At 41.9% G+C, this 27,886-nt stretch overlaps 1 protein-coding gene across 5 annotated transcripts; it reads left to right on the top strand.

The window, feature by feature from the left end:
- The first annotated feature begins 518 nt into the window (after positions 1–518).
- zfyve26 (zinc finger, FYVE domain containing 26) lies at positions 519–27,886 on the top strand. Of its 5 annotated transcripts, none has more exons than XM_074661553.1 (43): positions 519–648; positions 2,151–2,440; positions 2,625–2,700; positions 2,918–3,004; positions 3,196–3,345; positions 3,865–4,204; positions 5,700–5,824; positions 6,021–6,185; positions 6,273–6,361; positions 7,150–7,301; positions 7,406–7,621; positions 8,057–8,638; positions 8,756–8,920; positions 9,280–9,425; positions 9,660–9,903; positions 10,039–10,302; positions 10,460–10,579; positions 11,263–11,433; positions 11,514–11,747; positions 12,083–12,188; positions 12,285–13,132; positions 13,345–13,544; positions 13,835–13,939; positions 14,100–14,222; positions 15,193–15,369; positions 15,458–15,707; positions 15,917–16,015; positions 16,543–16,730; positions 16,922–17,061; positions 17,304–17,332; positions 18,140–18,276; positions 18,509–18,729; positions 20,333–20,480; positions 21,055–21,264; positions 22,548–22,763; positions 23,201–23,398; positions 24,096–24,176; positions 24,265–24,392; positions 24,519–24,693; positions 25,178–25,237; positions 25,547–25,729; positions 25,937–25,987; positions 26,330–27,886. In XM_074661553.1, the coding sequence occupies exons 2-43, from the start codon at positions 2,250–2,252 to the stop codon at positions 26,540–26,542; spliced, it is 7,803 nt and encodes a 2,600-aa protein (XP_074517654.1). In that variant the 5' UTR covers positions 519–648; positions 2,151–2,249; the 3' UTR covers positions 26,543–27,886. The 5 variants fall into 5 exon arrangements, with proteins under 5 accessions (XP_074517654.1, XP_074517651.1, XP_074517653.1 ...); XM_074661550.1 differs by having other exon boundaries at positions 8,741–8,920; XM_074661552.1 differs by having other exon boundaries at positions 3,193–3,345.

Below are 27,886 nucleotides of genomic sequence, written 5' to 3'. Positions count from 1 at the left end.
TATTCAGATGACTAATGATGTATCAAGTCTGATCATTTTGTTATATCAAATCCGATATAGGTGTTGGTAAGGAGTCCATATAGGTCAAATAGGGTTGCCAAATTTTCAGAAAGATGTTGTATTCATTTCTGAGAGTATATGTGATCTTTTCAAGTGGAATGCAGCTGTTCATTTCTAAAAGCCATCTAGATATGAGGAGATGGTAATCAGACTTCCATGTAATTGCTATATACACTTCCTGGAGATGCATAGAGCTATTTCTAAAAACTTTTTTTGAAAGTTTCTTAAAGGTGTACTAATGACAATGTACAAAATTCCCTAATAAGCAAATTTGAGGATCCAATGGGAAGGTAAATCCTGTAAGTCTTGTCATAATGTCAGAAAAGTCCTGCCAAATGATGTTAAGTTTTGTACATGACCAATTCTAGGTTGAGTGCCTGTATTTCCCACAGCCCTTGAACGCAGCAGTAAAAGGGAACGCCCACCTCGTGTCAACCCGTTGACCAATCAGCGTTGGAGAATCAGCTGATTTCGTCACATGACCGTCGCTAACATGCAGCTAGCCTGCTAGCATCACAGGACAAGAGAAAGCAGCAGCTAGGAGTGTAAGTAGTCTCCAGTTTCAGAGGAAACAACACAAAGAAATGAGTAAGTACCTTTGCTGAATACTCGCTAATTTGTGAATGATTTAAGTGTGTTGCTGCTGGCTGTTATGGAAGTTAGCTAACTTAATGTTTCAGCTGCAACCAGTCAGCAGGATTTAGAGCTAATGCTAATGCTATTTAGTGACATAATGTAGGTAACATTAGCTGTCAGATCTGACAAGAGAGACCATCATAGACAGTTTAAACCCTCTGACCCTCATCTTTATTATTATTCATATTATTAATATATATGTGTATGTGTATATACTGTATTATATATATATATATTTTTCACATTTGTTTTGTTTTTGCTCCCCCTATGCTCTACACATAAAAGGAAGGATGTCTGTATGTGTTTAAGAGTAGATATATGTCATATATGACCATCTAGCCTCATTCAATACCAAACACACACCCATTATCCACATCACACACATTTTGGTCTTTTTTATATATGTCCCTGCACATGTCTTCACTTGTTTTGTAATCACTTGATAACACAATAAAAAAAAAAAAATTCTGACTGAACACAGCAGCTCACTGGACAACTGCTTTGATTTCTCTCTCAACTTGCCTGCTTTGTTTGCACAGACAATTAAAGGTACAGATGATAAATAATAAATAAATATAACATTTCACATCTATGGACTTGCAGCTGAGTGATGTGGTGTGTCATTGAAGAGAACATGCATGGATAATAGGTTGTAAACAAGCAAGTTAAATCAATTATTTTTGCTAAGTGTGTAACAAATTTACAAAGCAAACTTATGATGAGAGGAAATGAAATGGAAAGTGTATGAAATCAATTTCAGGGAGTGATTACATGTAGTAAATTATGCTGTTAACCCATATAATATGTGTCAATTAAATAAAATCTATAGCAATACTGTATGAAATTAAAGGAATACTTCATTATACACATTATATTGTTCACTTATACTGCCATACATGACTTACTGTGTAGAAGTATGAGGAAATACATTTAAAACAAATGCAAATCCCATTTTTATACTTCGAAAGAGAGCTATAAGAATTGTAAACAAAGCTGCTTATCAAGAACCAACTAACCCACTGTTTCTTTAATCAAAGGCTTTAAAAATCAAAGACTTGGTAGATTGTCAAACAGCACTAATCATGTATTAGGTAAACAAATCAAATTACTACCTGCAAGTAAGAAAAGTTGTTTAAAATGAGAGGAAATCAATATTATTTGAGAGTATGCACTAAGAATACTAAGGGTCAGGACTAATGTAAAAAAATCATTGCTTTTTTGGTCTCTTTTTGGTTTTCTGCTATGTTGCGTTGTTTTCCACTGTTCTGTTAGGAGTATTTATATTAGTGTGTTTTGTTATTTTGGTCTTTTATCCCAAATTGTTTGTATGATTATTTGCAGACAGAGTTTATTTTATTGAATACATTGACCTTAAAATCACCATATTCTGTGTGTTTCAAATAACATATATGTTTCTTTTTTGCGTCTCAGTCTGCTTTTTCTCTCTGTTTCAGGTGAAGAAAGCTCCATCGTCCTCCTTGGCTGTATGGAAGTAAAGGTGCATGTCCAGTTGTGACAGCTGAGCGGAGGTGAGTGTCCCAGTGAAAGTGGCCATGCATCCTTTCGGCTGTGAGGCTGAGACCTCCCTTCAGGACCTGTTTGAGTACTTCAAGAGGTGCCTGCAGCACGGAGAGTGGGAGCTGGCCAGCGCCTGTGTGCCACAGCTGGTCAACTCAACAGGAGGACTTTCAGAAAACCTACGAGACATAATCAAAGCTATTGTCTGCCATCCTTACAATTTAAAGTGAGTCATGCAGCTGCATATTCTCAATATATTGTTTTTCTTTGTGTGTAAAAATGTGAATTGTTAGATTAATCAAATGTAATGCAGTGTTCTTAACAGGTCTGCAAAAAATCCCCAAACCTAACATTATATTTGTGTTTCTATTTGAGCTGTGGATTTAAATGACTGTGTGTTTATGTTGCAGATGGGAGTCTGTGGGCAGTCCACATAAACTGGCTTGGTTTTGGCTTCAGGTTTTGGAGAAATGGACAGAAGAGCAGGTAACACTATGAAACAACATGTTTAGTCACGTCATCCTCCAGCTGCATGTTGGTGTCTGAGACCATCTCGGTTTGTGTTAATTTACAAAAGATCAAATCTTTGTTGGAACCACAAAGACAATCTTGTGTCCTTTCACAAAGCAGCCAATGTTGTGTTGTGAAATGGGGTGAAAAGGTGTCACATGATAACTCAACTCTTGTTTACTTTCCACTTCAGGTTCCTCCCAACATCAGAAGAGAGCTGGAGTTCCTGCTGCTCCTGGAAGAGCTGGGCTCAGAGGGTATACCACAGACTGCTCTCAGGGTTATTATTATTTTATCATTTTACAGACTGTTGATAACAAAGTCGTAAAAACTAAATAAGAAAACATTTTACCTTTTTAATTAGATTGAGACACAATTTTATATTCACAGGCTAAGTGTGCCAAGATTAACTTGATTTGTTTTGTTTTACATGTTGTGACTACAGACTGAGATAAATGTATCTTTCAGCAGGAGTTGCACCGAGCCTTCTTGGACACACAGTCCGAGCAAAAGGCCACAGAGGGTTCAAGGACAACAGATGCTGCTGTTGAGTCTTGCCTGCGAACCTTATTGGAGAAAAAGAAGCCCAGACTCGCCCAGTCTTTAGCCCATTTTTTACAGGTAGAGTCAAACATATTTTAACTATAATAAAGCAACACAAAAAGTTTAAAAACTATATAAAGTTCAATGCAAAAATTTACAAATTGAAATGCAGTCACTTTTATGTACCTGGGTGCATATGAATTTATAAAACTGATGGCTTTGGATGTCAGAAAAGACAGAAAAATACAAACACATTATAGCTTGTTCTGGGTGTTTTTAATACAAAATGATCATCTGAAATGGCTTAAACATATTAAGTCAGTCTAAATATATAATATTGTTTTCTGCCAGAGTTGAATATATAAAATGAACATTATATAAAATAAAAATAAAAAACGCTGTCTTTTGTTTATCAGTTTATAAAGTATGTTGAAATTATTTTAAACATCATTTATTTGCAAATCCTTAAATCACAGCTGTCACATTTTTCATATTTCTATGATTAAAATCAAACAAACATTTGAATGCATGTATAGATTTATCTCATGTTGGAACACCTGCATGCTCATTTTTGATTATTTTCTCCATCTCCTACAGGACCAGTCATGCACAGAGGACCAAACTCTGCAGCACACATTCATCCAACACCTGATGAAGGAGCTGGGAAAACCAGAGAGAAGGCCGGAGAAGGTGGATGAGTGGGTGGAGGAGATATACGCCGTGTTGTCCGTGATGCTGTGGAGCTCTCGTAGAGGCGGCGGGCAGCTGGAGGCGCTGTGCGAGGCGCTGTGGGCGGCCAGAGACGAGCCCCTGAAAGAGGAGAGGATCCTGAGCTCGCTGCTTCGCCCTCGCTGTGACGCCCTCGTCTCTACTTACTGCTCCGCCGCTTTGAGGCTTCAGAGGGATCATCTGCTGAGGAGCGCGCCTGATACACAAGGTACCTCTCTCTCCTTTGACTTTTGAATTAATCAATAAAAGTAGAGAATCATTTGATGTTAGTAATTCTGTTGGGATCTTCAGGATTTGATTTAACCTTTAGCTAAAACACAGATTTCAGTATGAATATGTGACGTGGCCCTTTAAGCAATCTCCATGTTAATTAGTTTGGCCTGACTGCTTTGTAAAACAGACGTTTATTTTCCTATAAGTCAGTTCCTCCTCATTATTTTTATTGTACTGATATAATATATTTACATAACCTGAGGTTTGATCCTCTGTGTTTTCGGTTTTAAAGAGCAAATGTTGGCATCACCTCATTTCCTCTTTCAATCACACTTCTGCTTCTGTGGCGGCCAACGCTGAGCAGTCTTTACTTAATGTCATGAAAACTTTACATGTGACAGCTTTTCTTGCTCCTCTGCAGTTTTGTTGTGGTTTATGGTTTAGCCTAGTGATGAGATGATTCGTATTCAATTCGTATTTTACTAATGACACAAACTAAGCTTATATCAAGGAAAGACGTAAAAAAAAAAACAAGACCCAGAATGTAATGTTCAACAAACCCCTAAATGCCTCCCATAATATCTTATCTACAGAGTCTCTAAGAGGAAACAATGGGAATGTTTTTGATGAAATACTTTTACATTCCCTTGCAATACTTTATTTTACTCGCGTACATTTTTATATGACTTATGTTACCTGAAGTTCCAGGGAATTTTACACACGGAAGTCAAACTTGTTTTGCTTCATGCGCCACTGAGCAACTTTCATAGGAATGAACGGGTCCCCGCCTCCAACGCTGTATCCAGTTCTCTTTAAACATCCATGTGTAAGAATAATAAATGCAATATGACGATGGTTAAACAAGGTCAACTTTGTTTTAGCCTCCAACGTAAATTTATAAACCATGTCTCACAATTTATTTCATAAATAAAATACACATATTATATACCAGGCTAGGAGGAAGAGGGCCAAATCAGGATCAGTTTAAAAGCCTTTCAATCTTGCCGTTCTCTCCATCTGTTGACTCTTGTTTTCGCCCATCTGTCTATCTGTATCTGTATTAGTTTTCTTTTTGTTCTTCAGTCAATTGGTTTCTTTTTCTCTTTGCTGATCCTGCCTCAGTATCAGCCATAACCACAAAATATAATGTCAAAAATGTAATAATTATCTAAAGGAAAATCTCCTCCTGCTCCCTTTTAACTAACTAACGTACTACTCACTGCCAAACTTTGCCTGGGAAAATGTAAACATACAGTTGGCTCTTCTGGTCCGCGTGCTGTAAATCATTATCTTCTGTTTTTGTGGAGAATCAGACCCGATGACAAGCACTAAGGTCTTGTTTGCTTATATAGGTCATAAAGAGGCATCAGTATTAAATTGAGACAGTTTCATAACCAGTTAAAAACACCTTGAGGTAACTTTAAATAAAAGCCTGTTACGGATTGTCATACTTATCAACTTGTTTCCACTATTTTCATATCCCGTCTTAGCGGACCTTCCTGAAGCAGAGAAGCTGGCCCTCAGTTTATGTTGCCACAAGGATCGTCCATCCATCTGGAAGACCATTTATTTTGAGTGCCTTAGTAGTGGGAAGCACTTCCTCGAGCAGGTCTTGGTAAGTAAACCGCTGGAAAAATAGTAAAACTAGTTTTGTAATCAGATTTAAATCCCCACAAGCAGTAATAGTGTGTACACAGTTTTCTTTCAGTAGCATCATGACTCTGTAGTTTTCATAATTACTACTGACAGTCAAGTAAAGTTAGCAACAACATGTGATGAAATTCAATAATGTAATAAGTTCCTTCCTGTAGGTTACTGCACTTGACCTGATTAAACACGAGGAGTTTTCTCAGCTGAGAGATTTACTGAAGTTGGAGTTCCAGCCGTTATCTCGCCTGCTGTTGCTGCTGGGATGGACTCAGTGTCGCAGCCTGAGCTCGGCTCAAACGCTGCTCAGCATCCTTCACCGAGAGCAGGTCAGACGTCTGCTTGTACCTCCACCTCTACAGCTGTTTTACAGCTGTTAAGTGTCAGTTGCTGATACAGTTTTACCTTCTTTTTAGGCTCCAGCCAACGACTCTGTTCTGCAGGAGTTTTCCGATCTTTTGTCCTCTCAGCTTGGAATACTTGAATGGTGTAAAAACAACCATCCGTAAGCATTCGGTTTTTGTTTTCTTTTTGAATTTTGACTGGCATTTTATTGGGCACGCCCCCAGCTTGGAGAAACAGACAGGAGTTACCGCACGGGAGCAAAGCAATGTACTGCTGTGGACAGGGACAGCAGCAAAATGTATTTTAGCCACTAAAAAAATTTAATATCAGTTTCACGCTATATTTAGAATATGTTCACCGCCTTACCTTGCCGCCAGACAGCCCTTTCCGTCGGGGAACTGAAGTATCCATCTATGCTCTCTTCAAAGCAACCAGATCATTGAAAAAAACCTGTAATTTTACCTCGCAGAACACAGGGGTTGCTGGTCTACCTCTGCCTCGATAAGCTAAGCGATCGAGGCAGCGGTAGACCAGCAACTACCGTGTTCTGCGAGGTAAAATTACAGGTTTTTTTCAATGGAGTCTGGTTGCTTTGGTGAGACCATAGACAACAACTTCAGTTCCCCGTCGGAAACATAGACTGCATAGCTGTCTCACGGCAATGTAAACCGGTAAAAATATTCTAAATATAGAGTACACTTAAACTGATATTGTTTTTTTTAGGTGTTTAAAATACGTTTTGCTGCTGTCCCTGTCCACAGCAGTACATTGCTTTGCTCCCGTGCGGTAACTCCTGTCTTTTTCTCCAAACTGGGGGCGTACCGTCCATCATCTACTGTAGGTAATACACTGACTATGGATAAGGACCTCATACAACCCCACTTCAAAACACCCAAACTATCCCTTTAATCATTATTTATTTGTAATATTTATTTTACTTTCGTTCAGAGGGATTTCCATGGAGGCATTGCTGGCACAGCTGCACACCCTGGACAATCACTCTGCCCTCTATATTCTGCACTCTCTGACTCCTTTGGCTCAGTTTGAGGAGCGCAAGATAGTGGATCTGCTGCAGCAACTGCCAAATTCACCAGGAACAGGTCAGCATATTCATCATCCTCTCCCTTGTTGTTTGTTTACTGGAGTCTGAAATTAGTTTTTGGGTTGATTGCCAAAAGAATAATGTACTTTTTTCCCCCTGCAGAAGACACTGAGGTCGTCAATAATCTCAGCTCTGGTGTGCAGAGGAACATAGTTTTGTTCCAGGGGTTCTGTGCCATGAAGTATGCCATCTACGCTCTCTGTGTTAATGCACATAAATACTCTAACTGCACCGAGTGTGAGTCCATGCAGCATCAGCAGCAGCACCAGCTCTCTGAAGCTGAACTGGACCAAAGCCAAACCTCAATGTCCTCAGAAGGTACAAAAGCCGTCTTTGTTTTCTGCGGTGCAGTTTCAGTTTGATGACAGATGATAGAAACATTTCCTTCCTGCTCATTTTAGCTGATTATAATCTTGCTCACATGGGTAGTCTGTTTTGATACACAGCATTTGTACTTCGTTTTGGTGGTGTTGAATCATACCACGGACTTAAAAAACAAAGAAGTAGAAAAAATCTAGAAACATGTAAGCCAAATATAAGTGATTGCTTGTATATGTAAGATGGAAACATCATTAGTATCTTTAAAATAACGTGCCATTACAATCATAGACAAACAAAAACATAAACTACAAATAGACTACAAACTATGATGCCAAGAAATCACACAGGACTTCAGCAGCCATTCTTGACCTTTCCTTTTCTTATACAGTTATGAATGATATTCTGCTGTTCTTCTCTGTTTGTGTTTTCCAGGTTGCCCTTTTCTGTTCCAGCACTACCTGTCAGAGTGTCAGCTCTACCTGGAGGCCGTGCCCGCCATGTTCCGCCTGGAGCTCCTGGAGGACATCTTCTCCCTTCTCTTCCTGTCCACCGCCGACTTTGCCCAGCAGATCCAAAAAGACACAAACACAAACCAGAACACAGGGAACGCCACTCAATCCGAATCAGATACAAGAAACACAAATGTAGAATTGGGAAGCAAAGCAAAGATGGACGAGACGGAGTGCAGCACGAAAGAGAACCAGAAGCTGCGTTCGAGTCACCTGGAGCTGGGACACTTTATCCAGGGCTGCAGGGGGTTTCTGGCCGACGTGACGGCCATGGCGGGTTTTCTGAAGCTGCTGAAAGAAGGGTTGGAGGGCATGTGTGTGGTGGGCCAACAGGAGGGACAGGAGGCGGGAAGAGCGCTGCCTCGAGAAACCGAGGCGGCGGAGAACCTCGGCTGCTCAGTGACGGCGGAGACATTTGGGACTCGCCTGCAAAGGTTGTCCAAACGCACAGCTGAGGCTCAGTGGAGGCTGCAGATCATCACCAGCAATCAGGGCAGTGGAAGTGGTGAGATGGACACGATGTTTATTTAGCTTTACTTTTAGTTTTTTGATTTGGGGTGGTCGAGTTCAGATAGAATTGTGGCATTAATTCTTTAAATCTTGATAGGGAATTCACTTTCAGGTTCAGAAAGTCCTGTCCAGATGTCAGCGGTCAGCTGTCCTCTCACGCCTCTGGGACGCAGTAAGAGCTCTAGTCTGAGGAGAAGGAAGAGACCAGGGAGACACGTTACAGAGAGACAAACCTCAGTGGAGACACACAATGGAGAAATTAGCACGAGCGCATCAGGTGAGGCATAAATAACAGCCTGTCCTTTACACGTGTACATGCGCTGATTTAGGCTGTCGGATCTACCTTTTTGTTTTCCTGCAATTCATTTTTGTTTTACAGATTTCGATTAATTGTGCAGCAATGTGAAAATTGCACTTGTAAGAAGTTTCTGTATTTTTGTGTGCTTTAATCTTCCCTCAGAAAAGAATTAGATTAAAGATGAGTCTTTTTTAGTGGCAGTGAATTCACTTTTTTTAAATGAAGTTCACCGAAATGACTCCGATCCGGACCTTTGTCCTTCAGGGGAATTCATAGTAATCTTTTAAAGACGTGTTATTCTTGTGGATTTATGACAAAGTGCATTTGTCCTTTGTCAGATGGTGGGGGAGGGACAGGTTGTGTGGAACTGGAGGTTTGTCCATGCGGAGGTCCCCACAGCTGGCTGGTCCCCGCCATGTTGTCCCCTCCAGAGTCTCTACTCATGTCCTGCATCCGCCGAGGGAACTTCATGGAGGCTCATCAGGTCTGTGTGGCAAGCTGGACTTATTTGTGTTTTAGCAGCTTCAAAGTGAATGTTTCTCCTTTTTATACTTTTAGTACAACTACTACTAATATAATATAATATTACTACCACTAACAACACTATTCTTATGCTTACTACCAATATCATTACTACTACAGCTACTTCTAATTATGATAAACCTTTATTTCAGAGACTACTTGGCTGAGTCCTGTGTGTTTCTTGGCTTCTCTGCAGGTGTCTCTGGTGTTTGATCTGGAGGCGTCTGCCTGCTGTGGTGAGCTAGTGTTCATGGAGCGCTACAAAGAGGTCCTGGTGGAGCTGGGACGGGTGGAGCAGAAGATGGAGAGCCAGTCTATGTCTTCATCTTCGTCCTCCTCGGAGGGTTTGGGGTCAGCAGCTGTGTCAGCCGCAGGGAGGAGTCGGCTGGGCAGCAGCGGCCGATCAACCCTGCAGGCCATCGGAAGTGCTGCTGCTGCAGGTTCAAATTTACTTCTATTCATATGTATTATGTGCTTTATGTTTTTACATTTTCTATGTTCTTATCGCCACTTAATATAGTATTTATAATGCACAGTAGATAACTCTGATCTGACTTTTGTGTTTTTCCCTGCAGGTGTGGCTTTCTACTCCATCGCAGACATAGCGGATCGTCTTCTCAGCACCCCGGCTCACCCGATGCCCTCACTGGAGGACGGCTACTGGCTGAGCCGCTGCACTTCAGACCCCTCTGGCCTCCTCTACACGCTGCTGGAGGAGCTGAGCCCAGCAGCCATGGCTGCCTTCGACCTGGCCTGCTGCCACTGTCAGCTCTGGAAGACGTCCCGACAGCTGCTGGACACCGCAGAGCGCCGACTCAACAGCAGCCTGGAGGCTCAAGGTAATGCAGCCTGAACTGTAGATGGTGCAGGTTACAGAACAGATTCATTGGAACATGGAGGTTGAGACAAGACTAACTACAATTTCATGTGTTTATTAGCAGCTTTGCACAGGTAGTAATTTTGTTTTTCATTTGTATACCCTGTCTGCCTCCCCAGGAGTGAGAGTTGACCCTAAGGTTCCCCATTCTGAGGGGATCTGTGGATTTCCTATGGTACTACAGCAGATCAGCAAGATCCTGAATCATTCTGCCACTAATAAGAGCTCTGTCAAAACAGGTGAATAAAAAACTCAAACAATTTCATTCAGGGAATTAGAAAATGTGTATTTATATCGATATTTGGCTAGTCCGAATCAGAGTGAAATTGATTCCTTTTGTTTGTTTTCTATTTAGTCTGGTTCGGTTTCACAGTGAACAAAATAAAGCGGACCAAATTAAAAAACATAATAATTTGCTGAAAGGCGTATACGAAGGAGCAAATATATCATTTTCGTCTTGAGAGCTGCCACTTCTATACAGGGAACTGCGGACTTTGATATATTGCTGTCGAAGTGAAATAATGTTATTGTGCGCACAAATCCCTTCTCCTCCAGTTTATCTCAAATGGCTTTATCTATATGGCTAATATCGCTAATTTTATGGACTTTATTTATCATATTCTGTTTGTTCTCTTCGGCCGAGATGTCAAGCAAACGTCAGACTTCTGCAGAAGTCCCAGTCAGTCAGAGTACAATTACTGCGTTCACAACTGCCCAAACAAACTACACCAGAGCTCAATCAAAACAGACTAAATGTTGGCTTTTGAAAACACCATAACATGCCACTTGGCTGCTCCAATAAGGGAAAAAGCCGATCACACAGTGGCTTGCAGTTGCAAAATAACTTTCCTGTCCAATATTATAAATGAAGCAAATGTACAGAATAGTTTCTTTGTTACAGATCCGCTCTTGTTCATATTAGAAGCTGTTGGGGAAGACCAAGTGTTCGCCAGCCCATTTGGTTGCTGCATCCAGGAAGTGCTCCTGTGTTGCTACCCGACACTGAGTGAAGAGGGCATCGCTGCTCGGCTCGGTCTAGCTCAACGTTTGGAGACCACCCTGCAAATCCTGAGCACTGCTACAGATGGCACAGGTCAGCATGGTGGTAACCACAGATGCAACATTTACTTTGTTTTGGTAGTCACATGTTGAACTATACATTCATTTCAACAGAGGGCAGTGTGGGCAGCGCTCTGCTGGCACAGTTGGTCGAGCAGGCCAGTCTGAAGCAGTCGGAGCTGGACGCCCACCCCGTGCGCTCCAGCATGAAGCAGCTGCTCCGTTCTCTGGATCAGCTTTGCCCATTCGAGCCAGACGGAGATCTTGCCAGACCAGATTATGTGCGCAGTTTCCTCGACTACGTCAACACACTAGCATCTGTGTTAGTGCGCAGCCTTGGTTCAGAAGGTAAGATAATTTGTCATTGAGGAGAGATGATGTGCTTTCTGTGACCCTTTAGGAAAGAGATGCTCGTCTAAAAACAGAAGGAACAGTTTTAGATTCTTCTGCCTTGTGCATTTGGCAACAGTAACTTTTAACAGCTCTTTAAAAGTTTAAATAGTTTAAGTGCAGAGTGCTGTTTTATTAAATATTCCTGCTGCTTTTAGACATCACCATCTCAGTCTCAACACTCACTTCCCCCACCTACATTATCACAGTTGGTACTGGAAATCAAATCAGCAGGGACTTTGTAATAAGTTCACTTTTGTACCAAACTCTGCCTCTCTTGCTGTTTCTCTTAGACCAGAGCAGTGGAGTGAAACTTGGGAATCCACTGCTGGTGCTGCTTCAAGCCCCATTTCAGCTTCTCTCCCACCTGCTGTTTGACAGACAGGTTGCTCCTGACAGGTACGCACAGTCAATGTGAACAAGTATATACTGTATAAGCCAGCAGTTTGCATCCTATGCTATTACTCACCTTGTTACAAACTGTTGTATCTCCAGAGTGCTGTCCTTGCTGCAGCAGGAAGGTCTGCGACTGAGCGTCCAGCAGGTGATCGTCCAGCGATGCTGTGAGACTCTGCCGGTGTGGATCTCCTCTCCAGGTGATGACAAAGACTGTAGTCGGGCCAGGAAAGATGACGGAGAGTTTGGCGTTGCCAGTTTGTCCGTCCTGCTCCAGCAACATGCTCAAGAGCACGTTTCAACTCTGGGAATCACAGAGCCTCAGTCTGATGCAAGCTCTGATTCTGAGGCCTCAGTGGATGAAGACACCCCTACACCCACCAACCTCTCCACCTCGCCACCATCTAATTCCTCCTCCTCCTCCTCACCCTCTTCCTCAAGCTCTTTCCTCCTCACACCGTCGGCCCTGTCTTTCCTAAAGTCTCGCTCCCCTTTACTCGCCACGCTGGCGTGTCTGAGCGCCTGCAAAGGAGAAGCTGCTCGGACACAATCCTCCGGATGGTCTGGCTATTTCCGCAGCAGCCGTAAAGAGGTCGTCCTAGATGGAGAGCAGATTTCTCGTGAAGCAGACAACCTCCTGAAGGAGTTCCCTATTCTCCGAGCTTACCTTCACACCATGGCTGAACCGCTGCTGGACACCCTGTTGAGTGACGGTGAGGAGGGTTCTGCTGGACTAGGGGCGGTTGTTTGTGGGAAACCCCTCGTCAGTCTCCTGCTGTCTGGGCCTCAAGAAGGAGTCTCCCAGGTCGTGGCTGCTGAGGCCTTCCAGAAGGCTCTGTCCTCCAGAGACCTGGGCCGAGCCCTCAGTCTGCTGGAGCTGTACGGGCAAGGCTGCAGCCAGGAGGGGGCGCTACGAGACCGCCTGCTCGCCTGCGCTGCATTAGAAGGTGAGAAATGATGGCCTGCAATTTAACAAAGGACAGCATACACTTTGTGTGCCTTTTTAATAAGAGCTCCAACCTAATAAATACTGAGGTGACATTATTTTTTCTAGAAAACTAAGTTTTTTTTTTTTTTTTTGTAAATGTAAAATGCAGCAGTTACTTTACTGTTGTTATAAATGTACAGTAACTAAAATGTTGTTTATTTGTTTGCTCAGATGGAGATGAAGGTATCGGTCAGCTGTTCCGCGTACAGGATGCTAACCTGCGGGCGCGTGTTGCCCTCCAGGCTCTGGAGCGATGGCCTCTGTCCGCCTGCCTGGAGCTGCTCGAGTTCTGCCTCAACGACACGAGCACAGAGGCCTCGCTGAGGACAGACTTAGAGCTCAAGAAGAAAGAACTGGACATCTATCACTGGGTAATTTATAGAGATAAAGTTAGTTTTAATCTCCTGAGAAATGTATACAGTATAGTTGTCATGCAAGCATTCAGTAATTGTTGATATAAAAACTCAGGTTCACAGTGAGGTTGTGTAACTGAGGTTACTTACTAAGGTACTTACTTTTCAGTATTGGCTTCACTTCTTGCATTACAAAATTTTCATGTGTTGACATGCTCTGGCAGCATAACTATGCACTACATTCTTCAGTGACATATTTTGACTTTACACTGTGACATGCCATATATTTTACTCCTCTCCTGCCACAGATGTTGGATTTACAGCCACCGTTGCCGTGGGCTACTTGGCAGGAGCTGATGACGGCATCTAAGACAAAAGCTGAGTCCATGTTGTCTATGATGGTGGAGGCTAAAGTAATTACAACACACACCTGCAGCAGTTTGCTCAGCAAACACTCACACATTGTTTATTTATAGGATGTCAAGCAAAAGCTTAACACGCCTTAATCTCTAAAACATATATTTGTTTATCCATATAATAAGATAATCATATCCTCTTTTTTTTTTTTTGCAGGAGTTTGCTCTTTGTGCCCAGTGGGTTGAACTCTATCCGGTATCTGACCAGCTGAGACTGCAGCTACAGACTCAGCATTTGCTTCATCTGCTGGAGAAAGGACAGACAGATGAGGCTTTCCAGGTCAGCAGCGCTTAACGTCCAGTTAACTTTAGATTGAAATCCATTTTAGGCTGTAAAAAAACATTGGTTAATTTGTCCGAAATTTGTCAGGGATCACTAATTTGATCCTGACTTCTAATTATCTTAAAGGTCCCATATCGTAAAAAGTGAGATTTTCATGTGTTTTTATTATTAAGCAGGTTTAAGTGCTATATAAATACTGTTAAACTATCAAAACGCTCAATATACAGAGAAATACACACAGCCCGTATTCGGAAATCGTACGTTTGAAAAAAGCCGTTAGGATTTCTGTCCATTTGTGATGTCACAAATATACAATATTTAGACCATTACACGGTTTTAAACATAAACATTCTAAATGTGTCCCAGTTTTTTTCCTGTTGCAGTGTATGTAATGTATGTAATGTATGTGTATGTAGCTGATAGGAAATAAACATGTACCCAAGCTGTTGCCTAGCAACGCAATTCGGTTGAAATTTGCTAAAACGGAGCGTTTCAGACAGAGGGTAAATACAGGCATATTCAGACAGACAGTCTGACAAGTTGTTTTTTTAACATGTAAGCATGTTCTAGTAGAAACATGAAATACAAGCGTGAATAATATGGGACCTTTTAAAGGTTAACTTTGGTATTTTTCAACCCAATTTTCCTAAGTGACTAATGGGGACAACAATTTTTTTAATTAGTCCAGTATTGAGGGAGTCAAAAACATGAGAAAATAGGGTTGAAAAATACCAAATTTACCCTTTAACAGGCAGATTCTAACAATATACTCTGTTGTTGCCTTGAAAAACAAGTCATCCTTGTAAGTTTGTACTGCTGTATGTAGAGGAGAGAAAGCCTTATGATTGTTTGTAACGTCTTTAATCTTTAAGAACACATTCACCCTCATCTGTGATTCTCAGTTATTGCTGTGAAAGTTTCTCTCTCTTTTGTTAATGTCCTTTGTACTTTACTTATTTTCTTTTAGTTGCTGGAGGGCCTCTCAGACTTTGTGGTCGGCCTAGACGTTTGTGAGCGCGCTCTGGACCGCCGCCCCGGATTGGCTGCTTGTCACTTCCTGGCCGACTACCTCACTCTGCATTTCCAGAGGCAGGTGTCTCCAGCGCGTCGACGTCACATCCACGCCCTCCACCTGGGCTCTAAGGTTTGTGAATGTGCACTGATATAATTTCTAATAGTATTAAGCAGTGACAGTGTTGTGTTTACATCAGTGGATGTGTTTTATCCTCCAGGTGCTGCTGACTCTGCCCCCGGCGGCCAGGCAGGAGTATTTCCCCCTGCTGTCGGAGCCTCTGCTGATGCTCGAGCAGCTGTTGATGAACCTGAAGGTGGACTGGGCAGACGTGGCGGTGCGAACCCTGCAGAGCCTCCTGGTCGGTCAGGAGGCTGGCTTCGGCGCAGAGGACATCGATAAGCTCCTGGCAGACTACGCCTGCAAGGCCCTCGACTTCCCCTGCGCCCCGAGAGAGAGGTCTCGATCTGGTCAGTGCACATTGTATGGTGACAATCACCGATACATGCAGAGAAACCTTTTGAAACAGTGTTTAGGACTGACTGAAATGTGTCTGGTATTGAAGTTTTTAAAAACACAGAATGTGCTTGTGCTTCAAGAGATACTCTATAGTACATATTTTAGCACAGCCAATTACCATAGCAACTTGTGCTTAGATATTTGACTGCTTGTTTTTCAGACTCTGTCATCAGCCTCCAGGATGCGCTGATGCAGTGTCCTGCTCAAGACAGCGGCTCCATATCATCCACTCGAATCGAATCTCCAACATCCTCGGCTGGTGAGACATTTGCACTTGTTTAACAGTAATAATATGAAACACATATAGGGATTTGACCTGCATGCAGAGTCAGACACACAACAGCACTGCTGGAGTTTATATGTTGTCACCCAAGAAAACATAAATATTGATTTATCCTCTTCCAATCCCTGAGGGCGCCTTCGCTCTGGGCCGACTTTACCGATTTTCAGAGGCTGTAGCAGGCACAGTTTTAGAGCTAGAGTGAAGATCCTGGTATCACATGAAACTCGAAAAACAAGGAATGAGTCTTTAAGGAATCCATTAATTACAACTATGTCATGCTAGCATGTTGGGAAGGAGGCTCAGTTGAGGGAAAACTAGCGCGGCCATTTTCAAAGGGGTCCCTTGACCTCTGACCTCAAGATATGTGAATGTAAATGGGTTCTATGGGTACCCACGAGTGTCCCCTTTACAGACATGCCCACTTTATGCTAATCACATGCAGTCTTGCTTTGACACTTGTGTTTTATTGATTTTTCTGATCTCTTTCTGGTGTTTAATCACAGGCAGCACCCCTACACACACCGCCTCCTCAAACAGCACGGACAAGGAGAAGGATCGAATCTCCGCAGGGAGGAAACGTCGCTTGGCTACCAAGTTCCAGCCTCCAGACCAACCGCCAGCCCGCAAAGACTGGGTCCCTGACACCAAGCAGCACATGTGCATGGTCTGCCAGCGTGAGAGGTTCACCATGGTGAGTGGGCAAAACACTGCAAGACTCCCTGGTGTTAATATGTCATAAATTAAAAAGAAGTACTTGCCGACATTTCAAATATATTTTATACAAAAAAGTTCTAAACAAATTCCCCCCATGGGGACAAATAAAGAATATCCCACCTTACCGTAACACCGTGAATAATGGTTATCTGTGTCTTGCTTTTTTAGTTCAACAGACGGCATCACTGTCGGAGATGTGGCCGTCTGGTTTGTCACGCGTGTTCAGAGCATAAGATGCCCGTTGACGGCCGCCCAGGAGATGAAGAAGTCAGAGTCTGTGACCAGTGTTACGCCTACTTTCACCCAGAGTAAGACCAAACCTCAAATACAATCCTTTTTTTAACAACACAAGTACTATACTTAGAATAATCTTTTCAGACAAAGGGGTTTCCTGTATTCATGGGAAGTCTTGAGGTTGCGGTTATATGACATGTGCTGTAACCACTCGGTTAACAGGGCTCTCCGAAAGGATGAAGATTCATATAAAAAATCAGACATGTTGCTGTGTTTGGAAATTTATTTGTGCTGTTTTCTTTTTTTCCATGTTCAGTTCTGACGATGAGCTGGAACCAGCTGAAGGTAATCTAAATAACATCAGAAATTGTATGTGAACTATTTCCTTTTTGTTATATCAGAGTCAGAAAAAATGTGTTTTTATGCCTCCGTGCCGGCGACAGTCGTGGCAGGAGGTATTATGTTTTCGGGTTGTCCGTCCGTCTGTCCCATTCTCATGAACGCGATATCTCAGGAACACCTGAACACCCATCTTCAAATTTGGCACAAATGTCCACAACGTCTACTTGGACTCAAGCATGAACTGATTAGATGTTGGTGGTCAAATGTAACTGGGACCTCACAAAACATGTTTTTGGCCGTAACTCAGGAAGTCGTTTCACACAAATGTCTAATAGGATAAAATGATGAAGTGATGACATTTTGGACAGACATGGCTGTAAACTTCAACTTGACTGGTTAGTGGAGGCATACAACCACGAGGCTCTAGTTTTTTCTTCAAACTTTTGTATTCATAAGTAATATATTTTTTATTGGCAATCGGCATATAAAATTAGTTTCAAATATTTTATGAATATATCATCCATTTATGTTCGTCTAAAATCCCCCATTTTAAGACGATAGGATTAGTGAAAACTAAAAAATATGAACAATTAGGGAGGGATCTTTTCTTATATATAATCATAGATTTGCAAAAGTTTTGTCTTTCTAATAAGAATTTCTCTTTAAGCTTTTCAAAACTGAACAGTGTTCCTTCTTTCATTATGTTGTATACAACCGTTTGTCCAATCTTTAAGCAGCCGTTCTCTAATCAGTAATGTATAGAGGCGATGATGATGAGCTGTCTCTCTCTGCTCTTCTGTCTGTGTGCAGCGGCTGGAAGCCCCGTCATCACAGAGGAAGCTCTGGATGGGATGCTGCATCTGCCTGAAGTGGTCCAACGACAGATCCAGCTCAGCACAAACCCTGCAGAGAACCAGCTGCTGCGGACCGAGTTCTACTATGAACAGGTCTGGATCTCAACATTTCTGCACCGACACTTAAGCAATTCCATTCCTTGAATGCTACTCTTCTTAACGTTATTGATTATGGTGCATATCATTTCTGATTGAGTGCAGTATAGCAAGCTGAAAGTTGAGGTTATTTCTATCATTTTAGATAGTTGACAGACCACTATACAGTTGCCTTATAGTAGAATGAACCCACTAAGACTAATGATGGTCTTTTTCCTGAAACTCCAAGGCTCCCAGTGCGTACCTCTGCGTGGCGATCTTGTCTCTGCACAACGACCAGACGGCCTGTGGTCACCAGCTCATCAGCCACTGCCGCTCTCTGTCTCGTAAACTCACCAATCCAGAGGTGGACGCCTGCCTCCTCACCGACATCATGCGGCAGCTGCTCTTCAGCTCTAAGCTGATGTTTGTTAAGGTTGGCCGCAGCCAGGATCTTGCCTTATGTGACAGGTAAGATGTAACCCTCGGGCATTTCTTCCTGTTATTAAAGACACTGTGCATTAATTTCAATGGTGGAAAAATGAGCGTGAGATAGATCAAAGTAGATAGGAATGTAAATGTGATGTGTGGCAGTTGGAAGAACATTAAGGTTACAACGCCTGGGAGTTAAACACAGGGCTTTATTAAAGGCCCTGCAAAGCCAAACAGGTGCAATAAAACAAACGAGAGTTAGTGGGCTGTCAATCAAGTCCATTCTGTACATTCCCAGACGGTCGCAGAAGATGCGACACAAGTGAAAACACTTATGTGGGTGGACCACGCTAAGGCATTTTTCCACAGAGGAGATTTTGACATGTGACAGTACGGAAAGCACAGTTGTAAATTATAAAATGAATGATGGATGAATGCCATGTGTTTGTTATGTTTCTGTATTTGAACAGGGGCAATGCATAAAGAGCATTAACCTTATATAAAACAAGGACAAATGTAATGTACCAGGTTTTAGAAAATTGCTATTTTCTGCCCTAATCTCTATAAACAGATTTTGCATTCATGTGTATAGTCTGTCGGCAACAGGACAAGATTTTGGTACTGGTAGTGTTCTGGTTTCCGTAGTAGTCTGTAGTCAGAGTAGTACTGACCAATCATATCCGAGCAGGCTTTGGTTAAATGCCGGTAAACAGTCTGTGTGGAGAGCAAAAGAGGAAGAATGCATCGGCCAATTTCTGGTAAATACACGGATAGAAATTGTTCTTTATTATTAAAATAATAAATGGTACACCAACAACTTTTAAAAAAATCTTGAAACATGAACAGTAATTACAATTCAAGTGTAAACCTTTTTAATGCAGAAACATTAAAAAGTTTTTAAACAGAAATTAAAATTACAGCATATAATGTATATAGTATAAAAACATAACAATTAATTGGATAGATCGGCCTCATTATCACCGATATCCGATCCAGTTGTTTGAGTCATTATCGGCCCGATATCCGATTCGGTATCTGTGCATTCCTAAAGTTTCTAATCGGACAAAGTTGTTATAGCTAACATAGCAAACAACTGTGTTCTTACACATCCAGCATACACGGAGCAGCGTTATCATCACAAAGGAGTTATGATTTTGGTGACAGCTATAAATCCAATATTCCTTCACTCTTTGGCTTCTAGATGTTTGACTTGCGAAACCTGTGGCTGTCAAAACAAATCATTGAGCTAAAAGAGGCTAAAAAGCTCAGTAGAGCTACAGAGGTGGATGTTAATCCTCTATGGGTTCATCACTACCAGGGACCCCTTTTCACAAGGACACATAGTCATTGATTCATTGTTAAAACATATTGATTAATGCAGCTTCAGTTGTTGGCTCACAGTTGAGGTCGTGACCGATGAGTCGTCAACCACAGGCAGTTTGCTGGAATGACTCCAACAGATTGAAACTGAAACTCATTGCATGCTCCTACGTGTCACTACTTGCATAGGAATCTATTGCAGCTATAAGCAGGTTTCTGACTGACTCTGATTGTCTTTCCTCTATCTGTCTTACACAATTACACACACTTGATTTGTCACAGTTTTGCTTCCTCTTTTATTTTATTCTCCCTTTTTCCACAGTTACATCAGCAAAGTAGACGTGCTTAAGATTCTAGTGACGGCCAATTACAAATATGTTCCTTCTCTGGATGACATTCTGGAGACGTCTGCTGTCACACGTCTCCGTAACCAGCTGTTGGAGGCAGAGCACTACAGGCTAGCTGTGGAGGTGAGGCAGTTGATTTTATTATTGTCACGCTTCTATCAAACACCTGACGTTATGCAACGTTAACACCCCTCCCACCCCGGTTCTGTTTCATAAGTTCATCTGTTGTACAGTACCTTGCCAAGAATTTATATTGGCTTGTGAAACCTCTAATTTGTAGTTTACGATGTTCATACTTATTGTACGCCACACCTCTTGTTATTGTTTTGATGTGCAGGTATATTTTTTTAGCAAAGGTTATTTGAGTTAATCAGAAGGTTCACTATGAAATACTTCTGTAGGATCAAGTATGTGTATATTTTGTGCTGCCATTCAACAGATTCAAAGTGGATTACATTTATGGTAAAATATTTTAGAGTATTGATACATAAGTCAGTGTTTGGATCATAATTTATGATCTTTTCAGAGTGGAAAAGTCTCTAAAACAGCATTCAGACCATCATGCTGCAGATAACCCGTTGGTTAGGTAGCTTATTAACCCACCCAACCTATTTAATGATTAAATTAAATGAATACAGACTCACAGAAAATTAAATTATATGGCTGCTCTTATTGTCACTGGTTGTTTGGCTGCTAGGTGTCTACCAAGAGTGGCCTGGACCCTGGCGGCGTGTGGCAGGCGTGGGGGATGGCTTCTCTCAAGGCCGGTAACCTCTCAGGAGCGAGGGAGAAGTTTGCCCGCTTCATGAAGGCTCCGGTGGATCGCAACCAGCTCAACCTGGGTCCCTTACTGCTGCAGGAGGTCGTCCAGCACCTGGAGAGCACTGTGCAACCCACTCTGGCCACGGTAGGAAGACACGTCATTCTTTATCCAACCACTGGTAGACATGCTAACTGCCATTACAGCCCATGCAGAAGTAGAAAATATGTGCCGGGTTGTGTCGTGCGTGAGTGCTACACTGTAAACAAGTTCGAGATTTCCCAGCTTGCATCTATTTTGCATCGCCCACACCATCATTTTCAAATGCTAATATATATAACCAAATTAACATTTGTTTTGCAAAGACAACTTGCCAAGAACTTTCCTCTTGTGAGGGATGTATTGTGCTCTATTAGTGCAAGGATGGAGTAGAAGGTGGGGATTGTTTACAATGACTCCAGCTGTGAATATAAAATCAGTAGCTCATACTAAAGAAAAACTGTGTTTGTGTGCTAAATAAATTTAGAACCTAACAGTGAAACACACATACATCACAGCAGCTATAACCTAAACATGTCCAGAAATCACTGGTGTATCTGCCTAATATAAAACTTTAGGTATTAAAAATATATGTATAGGGACTATGGAATTGCCTTTCATGCAAGGCAATAAAAAAAAATTAACACATCCTTCTTAAAAACATAGCTAAAAAAAGAATTATTTCAGTTTCCACTTCTGTTCATTTTTATATAAATTTCTGCAGTATATTTAGTAATAACACAGTATTACTGCCGGCAGAGTCACTCCTCTGGTTTGCACCATGTTTTATATCTATGGTTTGCACACTGGAGTCATACAGGATGTGTACCTCTGTAAGACCTCTTCAACCCCCAGCTGTGGTACATGACACATTAGGTATCTCCTACATATTTTTTGTTGCCAGCAGGTCTTGGCTCGTTCACATTGAGAGGACACTTATAAGTTCTGGCTTGTTTGGCTTCTATTAGCCAGGATTACAGAGGAATTTCAAGTGAGAGAGCCTTGTTAAGTACAATATACATATGTGGTTCTGTCTTCTTTAGGAACTACTGGTAGTGGTTAATTTGATGGAGTAGAGCAAACCAATGGCTGCTGGAACAAAGGATGCCTTTAAACTCTTAGTCCTTCCTGCAGGCACCCTGAAACGCCGGCCCAATAGCAATAACTCAGACCCCCGTACAAGGGGTGCTCAGAATGATCCAGAATGGCCTTGGCCTTCCTAAGAACCAGTTGATGGTAGATGTCAATAAGCTGGGCCTAACTTTACTCAATAATCCAATTCCATGACACCTATTCAATAACAAAATAAAAATACTTAATAACAAAATACTTGCTTATGTGCACATATGAATTCTTGACCTTTTGTATGATGTTTGTGTTGTCTGTGTCAGACTCTTGGTGAGGACATCTTGGCGTCCCTGCGGGAACTGGAGGACGCACTGTGCGAGGCCGGTCCCGTGGATCGACCAGAGGGTCAGACGCAGAGCAGCAACCTCCACCAGGAGTGTCTCTACTACCTGAACACATACGGCACTCACATGGCACTAATCAGCTTCTATATGCGTCATGACTGCGTGACGGAGGCTCTGACATACCTGCTCAACAAGGTGAGGAGTATTTGTTGTTTTTATTCGATTTCCAATGAAGACATTCAAGTATGTTTGGAGGTGTCTCAGTCCTCTTTTGTGGTGATGTTTGTCTGGAGTCAGAGGATCATCTGACCCAACTTCAGATAAGATTTGACACCGCACTGTTGCAAAGATCTGAAATCTGGGGTTACCTAAACTCTGTCCAGTGAACATGATCCCTGTCTAGGCAAAAATGTTATAAAAGTACACTTTAGTACCCTGTTTGTATCAAAGGAATGAGCTGTAGGTTGATCAGAACCATAAACTGCTTGAACAAGTAGCATTGTACCGAATGTACCGCTCAAGTAAAGAAATTGAGGAAGCTGCCTCCCGAGCTTGACTGCACTCTCTTCTTCTAATACAAAACTTTGACACACATAAGTTTGACACGTTTTTCTACATTTGTCGTGGCTCAGGAGTGCCCAGATGAGGTTTTTCTGGAGGGTGTGTTGCAGCCCAGTCTGGAGCGGGGGCGTCTCGGCATGCTGCAGGGCATCCTGGAAAAACTTGACCCTGGCCTGGAAACATGCAGCCGCTACCTCATCGCCTCCTGCCAGTTCCTGCAGCGGCGGGGATACTTCAACACCCTCTACCAGCTCCAGCAGTTCATGATGGTTAGAGTCTTTAATCTATTGTTTTATTCATATATTTTATAAGATTTGTTGTAATTATTTTTGGAAAACCCAGAAATCAAAGCTGTGCCTTAGCTAACTGACCATTAGCACACCTATAAAAATGTGTCTTTTTTCCATTCAGACAGGCCTTTAGATTACAATATGAATTTCCCAAAAGGGGCTGTTGGCCTCGTGGTTAAGACGAATACCATATGTCATAACCCGGTCAAACATATAATTACTAATTACAGTTTAAACCAGTGGTTCCCAATGTTTTTCTTCTTATGATCCCTTAATACGAAGCAATCTCTGAGGCCTAAAGATGTAAAACTCTTCAATATTTTGCAAGGAAAAGGTAAAGATGAAAGAAAAGGTTTGATAAATAAACAATTTTATGTGGGTTTTTTTCTAATTTCCTACAAAAATAATCATTTCACAACCCATTAGATTCATCTTGTGACCCCTTGTAGGGGTCCTGACCCCCAGGTTGGGCACTACTATACTCTATACAGTCAGTCTAATTAAGGCAAAAATGACATCAAAAAAAGTCCCTGAAAAGAACAAAATGCACAGAATTTACATTTGTTGTAACTTGTATAATTTTGCATTTGAAGAGTGATGTGATGACGTTAGATTTTTACAGGTAAATAAATAATAACTTTTTTGTAATCTGTAAAATGCTGTTGTCCCTGGATAGGATCACGTGCGCGCGGCGATGACGTGTATCCGATTCTTCACTCATGGAGCGAGTTCGTACCTACAGCTGGGAGAACAGCAGGTATATCTCTCTTTTTTTTAAATCTCCCTGCTCATATGAGAAAGTTGACCCTGCAATTGACCTTAAATTTGACCTTGACCTTGTACAGCGCTGGTTGGTCAGAGCCAAAGAGCACCTGAGGACATACCTGCAGGAGCAGCAAGGTCGGGGTGCTGGGAGGAAAAGGTCTTCGGTCAACTCATTCAGGAAGATGATGTCGTCCAATGACGTGTCCAGGTTATTCAATATATCCTGATTTCAATTTTTGTTATTGCTACCACTTTTGCTTCATACATGTTTGCTACCTGTCAAATAGACTTTTCAAAGTTTAAGCATGGACCTCTCCTTCCTTATTTTCATTAGGCATATGAACACAATTGAGCTTCAGCTGGAGGTGACCCGTTTCCTCCACCGCTGTGAGACCGCGGCCTCCTCCAAGGCGCCACAGACCAGCACACCTTCCTCCAAATCCCCTGGATCCAGCTCACCACCTACACTGTTTGGAGGAAGCCCCATGAAAGTTGAGGTTGCCTGCAAGGTGAGGTCTTGGTTGTGATTATCCCAATACTAAACTTTCTGTAATTAAAACATGTTTAAATGGAACATTACCTTTATAGCTGACTTTATTCATGGACATAAATATCACTGTCTCTATCCATTCAAGGTAAAAAAAGACCCCAAAAATAATCTTAAAAAAAAATTATGGATTTCTCTAGTTTTGAAAATTGTTGGAAATGTAACTCAACAAAATATACAACATAGGTCTTATCGTTTTTAGATATTTTAATGCAGAAAAGTTTCATATTATACCTTTAAAATATTTAAAAATGACTTGACTGGTTTATAAAAACTATATATTAACTTTGTTGAATATGTTTAAGGTGAACTTGATATGTATAACTAATGTAAAATATTAAATGCCTGATTGTTTTCTGTGTTTAATGTATATTATAGATATAAGAACATTATGTCGATCATTGATCATAAAATCAGTAATTTGTCTGTAATTTGTATTATTGCAGGTGATGCTTGGAGGAAAAAACATAGAAGAGGGTTTTGGAATTGCATATAGAGTTATACAGGTATGTTGTGTATGATGAAGTGATCTTTGTCATGTTTCTGATAAAGTATTTGTTCTCCTTTTTAAAATTTAAGTGCATACATCTGCCAAAATATTACATGTGTCACAATTTATCCTTTACACATCAGATCCTCTTTGCCCCGTGACAAATGTTCCCATAAATGTTTGTGTAAATCCATTCTGAATACATTTTTCCAACTAGCAAAAAAAGATCAAAAACATATCCCCCTGTAATGGCAGAAGAAATTAATTAACTTTTATAATCTTGGATTAGAACACTTAAGAGTAAGCTCCTCTCTTCCTGCCTCAGGACTTCCAGCTGGAGGCCCAGGCGGTCTACGTGCGGGCCGGCCAACGGCTCGTCCGACAGAGGCAGTACGGAGCCGTGCGGCAGCTGCTCAAATGTGTCGGTGAATCTGGCACCGCCACCAAAAACGACTGCGATGCCCTCATCCTCAGCTGTGTCTCCATTGCAGATAAGGGACCAGCTGATGTGAGTGACCGAAACCTTTTTGAAGATAGTAGACTTTAATGGAGACAGACAAGGATGAGACACTGAGTGTACTATGATAACAAATCGTGACCGTGACTCGGCTCCACGTTGTCTGCTTTGTGTTTTTATTTCCCGAGTGCCAAGCGCTCGCAGGCAGTTTCCAACACATTGGTCATGAAGACTTTTGCTGTCCTTTATCTGATTTAGGCCAAGGAGCTGGAAACTCTCATTCTGGAGACCAAGAGCACAGAAACCAAGGTAGCGTAAAACTGCATTTTATTCTCCTCTGCTTGTCACTATCATTTTTCCTGCCTGAGGCTGTTTTTTATAAATATAGAAATCATAATGACCTTGTTGTCAGGTCACTTTGGTGGAGTGCCGGCTATTATTCTTTTGAAATCTCCTCCTAATTTTCCCTCTTATCCACGATAACACTTTGTTTTCCTGTTTGTCTTATCTGGCTACTCCATAATCTCATCATTAGTGACCTGCCCGAGAAGGTCAAATCAGCAAAATGATAATCAGTGTTCATAGACGCTCAGAAAGTTGTATAAAAGAAAAATAGATTGATGGTCTAACTCTCATCTCATCCGTCTGCAGATCAAAGCCTACCTGCTGTGCAGTAAACTGCGACCTGCGTACCTGCTGGCGGTGAAGCTGGAATCGAGCCGAGCGGGCCCGTTGGTCCAGGACGTCCTTCAGGCCGCCGAGGGAGCACAGGACTCAGTGATGCAGAATATCTGTGGCCAGTGGCTGACTGAACATCACAACAAGTCATCTCAGCAGCGCCAGGGCCGACCCAATGCCAGGTAACGGGGCAGTCGGCATAACGAGGGATCACACGTACAGCACTTGACAACAAATGAAGCGCAAATAAGAGGATCCAGGGTTTCTAATGCGACACAGTCCGAGAAATGTGTGGGGAGGTAGACGATTAGCAAGATTTCAGATAGATATGACTGCACATAATACATGTTGTGAGGCTCGCAGCTGCAGATTATTATAATGATGGATATACAGCACACTTCACGCCCATACAGTCCCATACAGTCACTCGACAGTGTATGCTGAAGAGCTAAAAGAGTGCTGCAGGATTGAGTCCTAAAACCTGGAAATGAGTTAGCATTTCAGCACTTCTGGTTCCCTCATCTCAAAGTCAATGGGTTTTTGGTTAACTGCTTGAAATAAGGTCTGTGGTTAACACAAGCTTAAGAGATTTTAATGTTTTGTTCTAGTTTATTACACGGCTTTGTTGAATACTCGATCCTGAATGGTCAATCACGGCGTTCTAGTGTCTGTTATTTCTTTATAGCAGACCGTTGCTATGTATAACAGACTGTTGCTATGGGCGCAGTAATGGTGTCGGACTCTGGCGGACTGTTTTTGTGTCAAATTATTGATTTCTTAAGTAAGTAGCCGTGTAATACGCGGGATAATGTACAGCTAGCGGGTCATTGTTGTGAAATAAACCCCTTCAGGGCGGCTACGCTTCGCGTCGGGGTGCCGCATCACCAATGGTCAGGTTTATTTCACAACAATGATCGGCCCGGCTTTACTTCTGCCGATTGCATTCACTCTTTAAAAATCAGATCATTTTACGGAACAAAACGTGTAAACGTGTGTTCGCCACAGAGTTTATTTTCTGCAATAATCCAAAACCCAATGGAACAATCCTATTGGCTTTTTGTCGAGGGAACAATCCCTGCAGCTCTTTATATGGGGCTCAGGATTCAAGAGGATTTTAGTGTCTATGCCCAAATTTGACTAAAATGTTAGAATGACGTTTTTGCGATCCTTCAAGAGAATTCTCGGCTTGCTGCAGTGACGTACAGTTCACATAACGGTCAGTGTGGTCATGAATCATTGTGTGTAAGCGGAGGTGAAACGGGAAGCTTTCGATATGTGTTTCAGCCTTGTGTTAAAGGATTCTTTTCAGTGGAAACATCCAGGAACCCTGATGATCACTTTCTCTTTAAGTTTGTGCAGCCTTCCTGTCAGTAAAACTGACAAATCACCGCCGTGCTTTATTTCAGATTCTGGAAATATTTAGCTGTACACTATTTGAGAGGGAACAATGTTACAGAAATGACAACAACTATTACACAACTCAGTATTTGACTTAGAGATTAGACGACTAATCTCCTACCTCAGCCAAAA

This window comes from Sebastes fasciatus, chromosome 15 (genome assembly GCF_043250625.1).
Source record: "Sebastes fasciatus isolate fSebFas1 chromosome 15, fSebFas1.pri, whole genome shotgun sequence".
Taxonomy (NCBI): domain Eukaryota; kingdom Metazoa; phylum Chordata; class Actinopteri; order Perciformes; family Sebastidae; genus Sebastes; species Sebastes fasciatus.
This window is presented reverse-complemented; position numbering and strand designations above follow the sequence as displayed.